This window comes from Penicillium vulpinum (genome assembly GCF_028829585.1).
Source record: "Penicillium vulpinum strain IBT 29486 chromosome Unknown utg000004l_segment0_segment0, whole genome shotgun sequence".
NCBI classification, from domain to species: Eukaryota; Fungi; Ascomycota; class Eurotiomycetes; order Eurotiales; family Aspergillaceae; genus Penicillium; species Penicillium vulpinum.
Window position 1 is genome coordinate 1,835,052 of NW_026643244.1, and position 12,695 is coordinate 1,847,746.

A 12,695-nucleotide genomic window follows, 5' to 3' on the forward strand; every position below is an offset into this window, starting at 1 on the left:
CTCGGGAATGGCGACAATCCCGCAAAGCCTGACATCATCCACATCTTTCTGAAGCATGCGATGGCCTATACTTGGCTATACTCATATTTGAGTTGGATTATCATGGAGTTTGTATACTCCCAATTATCTAGATCCCTTGCATATGTCATATGCAGCAAGGATATTAAGATTTCGGCGAATCTGCAGGAACCCGGATGTGCTCACGGGATTGTTGTGTGAACTACCATGTATATACAATCTGTCAATTTTCTTAATATCTCTGATAGTTTTTGAAATATGATATCGATTCATAAGAAACTATTGAAATAGATATAAAGCAATAAAACAATTGAATATATGAACGCCTTTTTGTATGAGTACATGTGCATTTCGTCCAATATGTAATTCTATCATCACTGCCGGCTAGACACCACAGTCTGGTTCGCACCAGTAGCACCAGCTTCGACTGCTTCCTTAGCTGCTGCATAACGGGCCCGCGCCTGATCAAGTTTAGACTTGGGACGTTCGGCACGTTCGGCACCTTCATTACCCTGGGTTCGCTCCTCAAAGCCCTTGGCCTTGTGAGTCCAATCGCGTCGGCGGCGCTTGAAGAGATCCATTGACCAGTTTCGCCAGACTGCGCGACCCACAAAAGAATCGCGAAGCTCCTGTTCATGCTGCTCAAGTTCTTGTGCCATGCGTTCCTTGACAAAGAAGATATCCTTGGTTGCAGTCCAGAGCGCATCCACTACGTGTGAGCCGCTGCTGCTCAAGGCAAGAGGTGTGAGATGACCCTGGAAACGGGTGGTGAGCTGTCGCCGGATTTGAGGCGTAGAAGTTGTGGAAGTCAGGGCCTGCTGGAGAACTCGGGAAGAGGTGGGTTCTTGGGCAAGTTGTACGATAGTTTCGGATGATTGAGCGAGAAGACTGGTGTAGACGAGTTGGCTCAGTGGGCCAGGAACAGTCAACATGGCCTGTACCAGCAGAGAGCCATGCAATTTCTCTGCTTTCTCAGCCGCAGATACTGGAGGTGGGCCCCGTGGCTTACGGTCCTTTCTGTCGTTGTCCTCCTTTTCGTCGTTTTCTTCGTCCATATCATGGTCTTCAGTTTGCGGGGCTGTGTTCTCCGAGATGTTGAACTTGAGCATCTGCTGCAATCTGATAACAGGATCCTTGCTATAGGCATTCTCAAGCGCTTCGGCAAGAGGCTTTGTGTCGACACCACGAACGACACACCGCTCGATCAACATCTTGGGGACAATCAGTCTTGACCGTTCAATCAGGCCCGGGATTTCGGGGACAATGTTGGCCATGGCAATCTTCAAGTCATCCTTGCCGAGTCTTTCCAGCATCCGAAGAACAACATATCCAGCAGTGCTATTGCGAGCAAGGGAACCAATTCGGTCACCCAAGTTGTTCTTGTAAAGGTTTTTGAATGATTTACCAGGGAGGTATCGTACCATCGTCTCCAACAGGCGAGAACCCACTGGGTCATAGAGGAGACCACGAATGAAAATTGCGCTTTCGGATTCTTCCTCAAACGACTCATCGGGAACCAGTCTCCGGATGGTCGATTTGGGGTCTTTGGCGCTAGACTTTCCAAAATGCGAAAGCTCCAGGAACAAAAGTACCTGAAGTACGGGGTTTCCAACTGGATGCGTAGCCAGGGCTCGGAGATAAACATCATCGAGACCGGCAACCATGTCGGTCATGATCTTCTTGAGGGCCGGCTCAAATGTCTCTGGAACAGTGTGTTTCTCGGCTTTAGCTTTCTCCGCCTTCTCTTCACCCTGGATAGCCTTGATCTCAATTCGTTCCTTCTTGCGACTTGCGACAAACGACTCATTTGACGTGACATCCACTGGCTCGCCTGCAAGAACTAGCAGTAGCACTCGGATTGTATGCGATGCAAATCGCTCCGTCAGCAGGTACCCCCAGTTTTCCTTTAATTCCTCAATAACAGCCATGAACATTTCTGCGAGCGACAGCTCCGGCTCTTCCTCTCCTTCTTCGTCCGACTTTTTGGGTTGAGGTTTCGCCTTCTGCATCACAGCAGGCGCAGCGTGAATGAAAAGCGTCTCACAAACATGACTAGCGAACCGATGCTGCACCAGGTGAAGGAAGTGGCCGATAAATTTGCTGAATATCCGGCGCAATTGTTGAGTATTTGACATTGAAATCAATTTCTCCATGAGTCTCGAACAGCCCTGACTGCAGGCAATCTTCAACTCCTTGCCACTAGCTTCTGAGTACACACTGTCGACAAATAAGCTGCGCTCTTCGGCGTCCTGGAACTGGTTCAGCTCCAGCATTTCGTTGGCACGCTGGAAGTATTCCGATTCCTCCTCGTCCAGAAGACCATAGAAAGGCATATCGCCATCCAAGTTAGGTTGCTCGCCTTCCTGCTTTTCGCCCTGGTCAAGGGGAATGTAGTCCTCATTTTCGGGGAGTTGGATGTCATCGTTGGCCTCGTTGGTCTCGTCGTCGGCAGAGGGCTTCATTCGCTTCGCGACAGGATCTTCGGGGGTTTCCTCGAACTTTCTCTTGGAATCCTCTTTTTGGGCTTTCTTCTCGGCCCTGCGGCCTCTTTTTTGTTGTTCACGAGGCATTATGGCGGTGTGTCGTGAGGGAAGATGGACTTGAACCGCTGGAAATTTTTTGGATAAGCGGTGGTCCAAGCGTCTCCGCGGTGATACAAGAGTTTGGTCTGTTTGCAATTGCGGCCATTCTATAAGACCAAAACAGCAGGCCAATTATTGAGTAGAACGAATTATAATCGGATTTCATATGGCATAACTAATATACAGGTTTCCTTTTTACCCTTTAAACCGCAGAATAAATGGCAGAGACATGGCGCCCACATTCAACACGCTGTTCCATGCTCACGTTGCGCTTCCCAACCTTGCCCTTGTGACGAGGCATGATCTGTAATCTCGCCTCTGCCTGGGTTTTCTTGTTTTCGGGGGGTGCATTGATGTACGTAGGCTTGGACTGGTTGCTTCGCTTTCCTGTTCCTAGCTGGAAATGCTCGTTGCCTCCCCACCAGAGTACATCATAGCCCCAGTCTTTAGATTGATCCAAAGAGTCCTTGGTAGTCTTACTGACATTGATCTTGTTGTCCAAGATAGCAGAGACATGTGTTGTACCGACCGACATGTCCCGAATGCGGATAGGGGTCATTTGTTTTGTCTTCTCGTCATACTCGTTGACATCACTTAAAGCTTTCACCTTAGTGGGCGAATCCTGTATGTGAACCCATCTGCCATTGCCGAGAGTACCCCAAATTCCCCTACCACAGGACCATGTGTCTGCAGTTACATTTCCAAGATCGTGAACATTGGCAGCTTCTTCTTCATACCCCAGAATGCGCTTGGCATCAACGGAGAAGAAGGTATTAGCGCCACCGGCAGCAATGCTGGTAACCTTGGGCAGATATAGGTTTCTTTTATAGAGTTTTTGAACCTTGATAACAAAAGGAGCATCCTTGAAAGGCCTCTCGGTTTCATAATCCACACCCAATTGGCCAAATGAGTTGTCGCCAAAACCATACATAAGCCCATCTTTGCTTAGCGCCAGCGAGTGATAGTCGCCACAGGCAATCTGAACAATCTTGGAGCCTTTGAGAGCTGTAACTTCGTGGCAGGTGTCAGCTGGCCCCTTGGGTCTGGTGGACCAGTTAAGTCCCTCCACACCGAGTTGACCAAGCGAAGGGTAATTTTCCGTGGATGACGCCGCAGAGAAGACTCGACCAGAGCTTGTAAGAAGCAGCACATGTTCCTGCCCTCCACTGATTGTAGTGACCTTTTCACCCAGCTTCAATGATGGGTTCAGTACACGATAGCTCAGATTAGACTGATTGGGCCAGAATGGAACCCAAGAGCTTTGTGTTAACTTTGGGCCGGTGATTTGCGCGTCCTTGGAGGTGGGAAGCGAGTATACAGTCCCATCCGAGGATAGCGCAATAATTCGACTTTCAGACAGAGCAAGTGAGATGAGATTCTTGCCGGTCAGAGTCACCGTGGGTTTGAACTCCGACTCTGAGTACGCATGGCCCCATTGCACTAGATCTCCATTCTCGGTGATTGCTGCACCACACTTTTCCTCGATCTTGAGATCTCTTAGCACCTGGCCATCAAAGTATCTGAATCGCCGAGGGGTCTTGATATCAGTATCTTTGGATCCTGGATCCACCACACGATAAACGTTCGATCCCCATGTGTAGACGCCAGGGCTTTTCAGGCTTCGTTTTTCTTGAGTGAACTGAGCTTGGAGATCGTTGACATCGACGGGCTGTTTCTTCGTAACCTCCGGGCGACTCATCCAAGCCTCCTTTCCACCATCAGCCAGGTACGAGTATCCAAGAAAGACTGCAGTTCCTGTTACAGCAAATCCGAGAGAATTGCGGATCCAGTGCGAGGACGAGCCTGGCTTTTGCGATTGACTGCTAGCAAATCGGGACCATGGCGCATTTAGTGACTGGGCAGTCGAGTTTCTGAGTGGACGGAACGCGAGGACTGAGTGCGCCGCAGGCCTTCGCAATTGGGATTTCAACATTGTAGATGATGGCTGGATCACCAGCTAGAGCATAGATAAGCTGCAGAAGTGAAATTATATCCGGGGAAGCTCTCAATGGCGCGCCTGTGATTTGTTGCAGCAACCCAGGCGGGATCTCTCGGCAGAATCCAGCTCGGAGTTGACCACATCGCAGTTCGACTTCAACATCAAACCTGACCTGGATTTCACTCTGGATAAAGTCGGCAGAGAAGTATGAGCTGCGGGCTGACTCCGATAACACCCCCTGGGCCTTGACCGTACCATGCCTTCTACAAAGCAGCAGCGTGCCCGCCGCCAAACCGCTCCATCTGGCCCGCCGCGCAAACCCACCGCCCAAGAAACTCAATCAAGCCTCCAAGCATTGGACGAGAAGTTGCCCAGCAATTTTGAATGCAGAGCACTGGAATGGAGCAATGAGCTTGAGTTTTCACAGTGGTTTCATGGTGTTGAGGGTGACCTGATTGAGGAGAGCTATGACGAGTACCAGTAAGATCAACATTGGACGGTTATCGAAGGTAGTGTACTGATTTATTTTTCTACAGGAATTGCTTGGATGAGCTTGAACAATCGAAAGAGCACATTGACGAAATCTTAACGAATACCCTAACCCTTCTTGATGACCTATCCAGCTTATCCGAATCATTCAAATCGGTCGAGACTCAAACATCGAACTTCGAGAAACAATGCCAAGGGCTTTTGTCTGCCCAGGAACGGGATACAAAGCTTGCGAATGGTATCCAGAATAACCTCCACTATTACGATTTCTTAGACCCCGCTTCACGGCGGCTTAATGCTCCCGGCGCGGGAAATACAGTTCGCGACAAGGAGTTCTCAGATATGTTGAGGCATCTGGATGTGTGCTTGGATTACATGGAAACACACGTGAGTAAGCAGGTGGTGGATATTCATGCGCCCATCGCTGACTTCTACGCAGCTGGATCAAAAAGAGGCAGAGGTCTATCGTTCGAGATACCGGCTACTGTTAACACGCGCATTGACGCTTATCCGCGGCAACTTTGTATCTTCACTTAAGGATATTTACCAGAATGTCTCCAAGAAGATTTCAGATCAACAATTGAATGACACGGCCTTGTCGGCTCTCCTCTACGCCAAATTCAGGGTCGGGGCACCTGAGCTGAAGCAGATTGGAGTCGAGATTCAAAAGAGAGCCGTGCCGCCGCTCAATCCAGATCAAAATAATGAAGCTGAATATCAAAGTTTGATGAACGAGCTACACAGCAATTACTCGGCCACCCGCGCAAAGCTGATCCTTCCACTCGCTCGCAAAAAGCTCGGCGAAATCTCACAGACGCCTAGTTCGTCCAAAGACCTGGTTGCCTTTGCTCGAGCTAGCATCGGTTACATCCGGGGTCTGTGCCTAGATGAATATGATCTATGGGGAGAATGGTTCCACGGAGAAGGAGGTTTGTATGACTTCCTTGAAACGCTATGCGAACCACTTTATGATCACCTTCGTCCACGAATTATCCACGAGTCCGATATCGTTAGGCTATGCCAGCTATGCAATCTACTACAGACTCGCTATTTCTCAGACCCCGAAGAAGAACCGGAACAAGTCGAGACAAATCATCTTGACTTTTCTGCTTTGATCCAGCCCGCTTTGCAAGACGTTCAGGCCCGCCTTGTCTTCCGTGCTCTGGCTGTTCTGCGTGACGAAATCGAACGATACAAACCTCGCCCAGAGGACATTGATTATCCCATGCGCAACCGACAGGTATCTCTGACCGTCTCAGATACTCAGATCTCGGGCAAGAAGGACACATCTGCGGATACACTGATCGACATGACAGCCAAACACGCGGCTGACGCAGGCGAATCTCCACAAGAGTCAGACGGCAAATGGGACTTTGAGACCCAGACTGCCCTGAAGGGCTGGTATCCAACCCTGCGAAAAGCAATCTGGCTCCTGAGTCGGATATACCGCCTAGTGAATGTAAGATCCCTCCCCGCCCTAACCTAACCATCCACCCATGCTGACCACCCCAGTCCACGGTCTTCGACGACCTAGCCCATCAAATCGTGCACCAAACAACCCTCTCTCTTCAAAACGCCAGCACCCTAATCTCCGCGAAAGCCACACCAGCCGACAGCCAACTCTTCCTAATGAGCCACCTCCTAATCCTAAAGCAACAAATAGTCGCTTTCGACATCGAATACGTCTCCGCCGATATCTCCTTCGACTTCTCCGCCGTGACAAGTACATTCTGGGAGCTGCGCGAGCGCGGCGGCCTCTTCAACCCGCGCAACTTGATGCGTCTCGTCGGCCACGGCCTCATCCCACGCGTCGTGGAGAACATGCTCGACGCAAAAGTCGAGCTGGATGGTCGTCTTCGTACGGTCATCAACGACTTCATCAATGCCTCTGCTGCTCGCATGACTGCCTCGCTACCGTCTCAATTCGTTGACTCCCGTAACCTGGCTCGCGGCGAACTTATCCTTCCTTCTTGCCGCACTATCGAGAAGGAAGTACCGGGTCTGCGTAAGGTCTTGAATGAGTACATCGACGACACGCGTATGAAAGAAACTCTTGTTGGGGCCGTCCAGGACCGCACTATTCAGATATATGAGGATTTCTTTGAGAAGTATACTTCCTCTGAAAAGGCCAAGGGCAATTTTATCAGTAAGAAAGGGAAGGGTCGGGACGATGCTGTCTGGGACGTTAATACCTTTGCTGAATGGTGCGAGGGTGTTTTCCGTGTTGGCGTCGCTGGGCTGCAGACTGATATCCCCGAGGACGACGACGATCTCCTAAGCACCAGGTCTTAGACCTTGGATTCGTTCTTATGATTTTTTTTTAATATTCGCTTCTGGAGCATAGATACCATGTTGAATTGAGGATTTTTTGTACATGTATAAGCTGATGAATTACACATATTGTTCTTAGCCCCCACATTAATTCGTACTGTTATCGTAGTGTATCACAATCAGACTGTAGAGGAGGGGGAACAATCCAGTTCCCCTAGCAAATGTCATTATCCAAAACCTTGAGAAAATGGTATGTACAGCTGATCAGAAAGCCGAAAGGATCCAGACGACAACTCTCGCTTCAAGCGTGTAAAAAAAGGGTATGTACAGTCGATAGGAGAAAGCGCAAAGTCGTTAAGTTACTCCCAAACCCAGTTAAAACAACAAAAAAACCGATCAATGAAACTCAAAGAACATGACGAATCTTGGCGTACAATTCCGTGTCTAGGAAGTTGTAGTTCGCATCGGACTCGCAGAAGGGATGGCGGGTGAGCAGGGTTCCAGCAGTAGGACGTTCAGCCGAGTCACTGGGAAGATGTTAATAAAAGATAATCTCAGAACCAAGATCAGATGAAAACTTACATTGTAAAGCAATCATACATGAATGCAAGAGCCGCGGGACTAATGTTCATAGAAACATCATCTGGAATCGGTGGAGCCTGGCTCAGACTGCCAAGTTTGAAGATAGCGCCGATGGCCTCCTCCTTGCTCCATGGTCGACGACCCGCAAACATCTCCAGCACCACACAGCCAAGGGACCAGATATCGACCTTGGCACTGTAGCCCTGGCCCTGGGATTGGATGACCTCTGGGGCCATCCAGAAGACAGAGCCCTGCATAGAGTTGGACGAATCATTGCCGTAGATGTCGTCTGTTTTCTTGGATATACCAAAGTCAGAGATCTTGCATGTGCCATCGAGATCCAGGAGGATGTTGTCTGCTTTCAGGTCGCGGTGGAGAATTCCCTTGTCGTGCAGGTATGCCAGTCCGCCCAGGGTTTGCCGCGTCAGTGATCTCACGACACTTTCTTCGAATTTGCCGTGCTTGCGCAGACAACTTCCGACAGACCCACCGGAGATATACTCTAGGTAGATGGAGATTGAGAATTCGCCACGCTCGCATCCAAGATACTGCACGATGTTGGGGTGTTCGAGGTGCTGCATCGTGTCAATCTCCTGGTCCAGGGCGGCGACCATCTCCTTGATGCGGTCTTTGTCTGCTCCTGCAATTCGCGGGTTGATCTCAACTAATTTGACTGCCAAAACTTCACCATTGTCCGCGTTCATGCCCAGGTATACACGACCGTAAGTACCCTTGCCGATGAGCTGACCACGGATGATGCGGAAAGTGGGCTGTCGTTGAGGAACAGGTCCGGTATTGGACGCCAGTTGGGTGCTGTTTTGCGGGATTGGATCAAGTTGGCTAAGCCGAGTGCCTGGCCGGGGCCTGATTTGCATAATTTTGGCGCCGAACATCTTGGTACTCTTTCGGCGCAGAAGATCACCCGATCTTTGTGGACCAGCAGTACTAATGCTGTTAGTCCGGTTCGCTCCCTGTGCGACCTGTCGAATGGATTTCATGCGAGAGAGTCCGCCGCCACCGCCGCCACCACGAGCAAGTTTCTGTCGGGCAAAATTGACAGGTTCAGGTTGCCTCGCCGTAGCTGCATCAGGTGCATGGTGCGGCATAGCTAGCAAAGCTTCCTTTTTGTCTTTGAAGCTCGCGTCATGTTCACTGGCAGCCTTGGAATTGGGTGACGAAGGCTCATCCAAGTAAGGAGCATCAAGATCAACGTCAGGGAAGAAGTCGTCAAGGTGGTCGATAACGCCTTCGACGGCAGGTCTGCTTGCCCAGATATCTCGGGCAAAGGACTCCCGATGTGGGGCAGGCCTCTCATCTTCAGGCGACACTGGTCCCCAGGTACTAGAAGCCGGCTCCTTCCCATCAGATGCCTCTCCGCTGGAACTGGGACCGGCAGTACTCGGGGATTTGAATCTGACAGACAATTTTGATCTTAATTGATCTTTTGTGTTCACAGTCAGCGATGGCCTCTCCAACTTCTTTTCAGTCTCAGCCTGTCCTTCTCTCTTTTCTTCCTGGACCCTTGAAGGTCGGACTTGGAATAGGCCATCGTCCGAGTCATCATCAGAGTCATTATCTGAATCCTCCTGCTGTTGAGGAGTTCGCTGGAAGGATACTTGATTCTCTTCAAAGTCAAACTCTGGACCAAATGATTTGCGAGATTGCAAGCCCGGTCTTGGCGGGTTTTCAGAAACAGATTTTTCAGGTGACTGATTGGCAAACGAGACTGGCCGTTTCTCGAATTCGGTAGACATCTTCGAATTGGGTCTCGAAGAGTTTGAAAAGAAGTCGGCGGGGGATTGATCTGGCCGCGCTGTGTCATGCATATACTGGCCGAGAGGTGTTCTGCTTGAAAATGTTCCAGTAGAATCATATGTTCCCGGTCGATCAGACTCGGAGCTTGCATTGGGTGAAGACTTAGATACAGCTGATACCGAAGGTAGTGGGGTGCCAACGGCACTTGTAATGCGGCCAACACTAGTAATTGCAGCGCCCAAGGAAGGCTGTATCCGAGGTTCACGAGATTCACGAGTGGTGGGTCTCCTGCTGAGAGAATTGACCTTGGTAAGAGTGTTAGACTCTACTGGGGCCGTTGGAGGTTTGCGAAGTGGTACAAGCGTGTCTCCCTTCTTTTCTTCGTAAGGCGAGATACGAGGACTATCAAAGTCAATGACTTCGTTTCGCCTGTATCCGGTGTCACTGTAGGCATTCTTATTCTGCTGAGACAGCGGCATTTTGGAATGTAAATATTGTTTTTGTTTGCGTTCGACTTCACGGAGGTGTTCCTCGTGGCGAGCGAGCAAATCGGATTTATCAGACCCAAGAGCTTGGCTTGCGTCCTGTACAGCGGTCTCTGCCGGGGATGCATTCCCTGCCAAACCCTTGAGAGTACTTTGCCGAGAGCCCAACAATGGAGATTCTGGCCTAGTGCGAAGCGGTGATAGCCTGTGAAGGGCATCTTCGTCCAGGGGTTTCCTGTGGACCTGGTGGTGTGTTGTCGTGGGGGACAGATTGGGCTTGTCTGTGAATGAAACTCCCAAGCCATCGACTCGAGGAGTACTAGATAGCATAGGAAGCATAGGAGTCCCTCGTACAAACAGCTTGAGAGAACCGTATGCATCTGACTTGCTTCGTCGCGACTGTGCGAGATTTGCATCACTCATGGGATCTTCATGCTCGCTCTGCCCGGGCTGAGTCAGGTAAATCTGGGCACTGGCCGGGTCGACCGCGATGCTTTGACAGACCCCGATACGCAATGACTCATAAGAGTCCATATCGGAGATGTCAACCAGACGAAAGTTCAAGCCATCTGCGGTGACAAATATCCATTTCTTCGTCTTTGTGGTCGCCGTGGTTGGACGCTCACCGACTGACATGTCGCTAGAGTTGTAAGCAGGCTTTATGTAAGGGAGATAAGCTTCATTCGGGCGAGTCTCTGGGCTCGTTGTAGGAGATGAGTCTTCATGCTGCTGATCGGGAGATGGTTGGTTAGAAGCTGTAGTTTTTGTCTTCTTCTTCAGAATATTAGAGAAAAAGCCTTTATGTTCTTTGGAGTACGAAGACGAGGTTTGGTCACTCCATTGCCGACCAGAGGAATCTTGAGGCGAGGGACGGGGACCATCTTGGCCTTGTCTGCGAGAATCAGGTTCTTGGCCTTGTCTGCGTGATTCATAGTACCGGGCTGTGGCGCCCCGGCTGAATCCGTTGATCGAGTCGGTGCTATTGCCTCGAGAGTGATCAAACTGTCTCAATGTCAGATCACTGGCGGATGATGAAAATGCTCCTGTATAAGCGGGCGACGCATTCTGCATGGCCGGGCTGCCACTCTTTGGGCTATCTTCATGGGGCCGAAGAGATGATCCCTGAAAAGTGCCCGATTCACTGCCAATAGATGGACTCTGGCGTCGATGGTCGGTATTCATTCCCGACAAGGCATTGCGGGTATACTCGGACCGCAAATATTCAGAACGCGACCAGTTGTCTCGTGACGGAGAGTCATTGTACCTCGGCGAATCATGGCCACCAGGGACCGGCATAGTAACCGAACGTTGCCCAGGCTGCTTTTGGCCTTGGTTTGAGGCATGCAATGCACTCAGATGATCCGGGCTGATATCATTGACACCAGGGACAGGGCCAGCAGAACGTGGCTCGGGGAAATTAGTGGAAAAGTAAGCCGTACTGGTCTCAGGAAACGCAGTCGCCGGCGGCTGCGTCTGATTCAGTGGCGTAGAGACGGTAAAATCTTGCGAACCATCATGGATTTGACGGATCAGTTTGCGCATACGCTTTCCTTCATCTCGTTCCCGGCCAGGTTCCCATTTTTTGCCACTCCGGCCAACCTCCTTTGCCAATTGAGGATAAACCACTTGATGCATTTTTCCAAGATTTCCTCGCCCGCCAGATCCATGTCCAAGCTCGAGGAAGTCAGCGCCTTCGAGCTCCAATGCTTTGAATGTTTCCTGCCAATCGTTGGAAAACCCATTCTTCGCAAGCCAGAGGAGCACGCGATCTAATGGCCATTGGATCGCAGCTTCGCTGTGTGATAATCCACCAAGCGAAGCACCGCTAATATTGTGACGATGACTTGCAGTTTTGGTAAGCTCGGTATTTTGAGCCGTTGCCTGCTGCTGCGGACTGTCGTTGGACGTTAATTCATGGATGTTGCCATGAAGAGCGTAAGGCGAAGAAATAGTGCGGCCTCCGGGGGTCTGCGGAAGGCTTGGGTCTGGTTTATATGGGATTGAAGTATTGATGTGATCCTGCATTTGGCTGAGACCCAATCGTTGTCTCTCGGCATTGGTATGCGCATATGGATCATATGGGGCAGCTCTTCCATGAGGGTCGAACAACCCTGGAATGCCAACGCCAATAGTATCGTTCCCGGGTATATAAGTTGCGGATGTCAGAGGCTGGTGGTCGTGACGCGGAGGAATGATCGACAACTGAGCTGGTGGGCGACCGTATGTTAGATGCTGGTTTGGTGCGGGGGCAAGAGGTGGCGGTGGTGGGAAGCCTGGGTTCAGCGCCGGCCTGGCCCAGTTTTGCTGCCACCCTGTCGGAGGTCCGTAAGTCGTGCCTGGAGGCGGGCCAGGAGGAGGTGGCGGCACCAGCGGTTGGGATTGTGGATGTCGAGGCGGAGGCGGAGGCAGGTTCATGTGTTGTGCTTGAGAGGAAGGCGGGGGCCCCGGGACATACTGCTGACGACCATCCATCGTGATCGTCGAGGCACCGGATTTGCTTGTTTAGTGTAGTTATATCCCGCCGTCTCGACTGCGACGTCCAGGAGACGTTTGGGCAGAGGTGTTTTCGGGGTT

General features: G+C 50.7%; 4 protein-coding genes across 4 annotated transcripts; 1 reads left to right on the plus strand and 3 right to left on the minus strand.

Annotated features, from left to right (window-relative positions):
- Positions 1–392: 392 nt before the first annotated feature.
- On the minus strand, positions 393–2,588 carry nop9 (RNA-binding RNA processing protein NOP9; the record flags this gene model as incomplete). Its single annotated transcript, XM_057256938.1, has 1 exon — positions 393–2,588. One exon carries the CDS (start codon positions 2,586–2,588, stop codon positions 393–395), a length of 2,196 nt encoding a protein of 731 aa, XP_057104396.1.
- A 214-nt stretch (positions 2,589–2,802) lies between these two features.
- On the minus strand, positions 2,803–4,533 carry N7479_009246 (RCC1 domain-containing protein; the record flags this gene model as incomplete). Its single annotated transcript, XM_057256939.1, has 1 exon — positions 2,803–4,533. One exon carries the CDS (start codon positions 4,531–4,533, stop codon positions 2,803–2,805), a length of 1,731 nt encoding a protein of 576 aa, XP_057104397.1.
- Positions 4,534–4,795: 262 nt separating this feature from the next.
- N7479_009247 (Golgi transport complex subunit COG3) lies at positions 4,796–7,320 on the plus strand (the record flags this gene model as incomplete). The annotated part of the gene is made up of 4 exons (XM_057256940.1): positions 4,796–5,019; positions 5,076–5,415; positions 5,468–6,487; positions 6,541–7,320. 4 exons carry the CDS (start codon positions 4,796–4,798, stop codon positions 7,318–7,320), a joined length of 2,364 nt encoding a protein of 787 aa, XP_057104398.1.
- A 385-nt stretch (positions 7,321–7,705) lies between these two features.
- On the minus strand, positions 7,706–12,593 carry bck1 (uncharacterized protein; the record flags this gene model as incomplete). Its single annotated transcript, XM_057256941.1, has 2 exons — positions 7,706–7,826; positions 7,882–12,593. The coding sequence occupies 2 exons, from the start codon at positions 12,591–12,593 to the stop codon at positions 7,706–7,708; spliced, it is 4,833 nt and encodes a 1,610-aa protein (XP_057104399.1).
- Between the last annotated feature and the right edge of the window lie 102 nt (positions 12,594–12,695).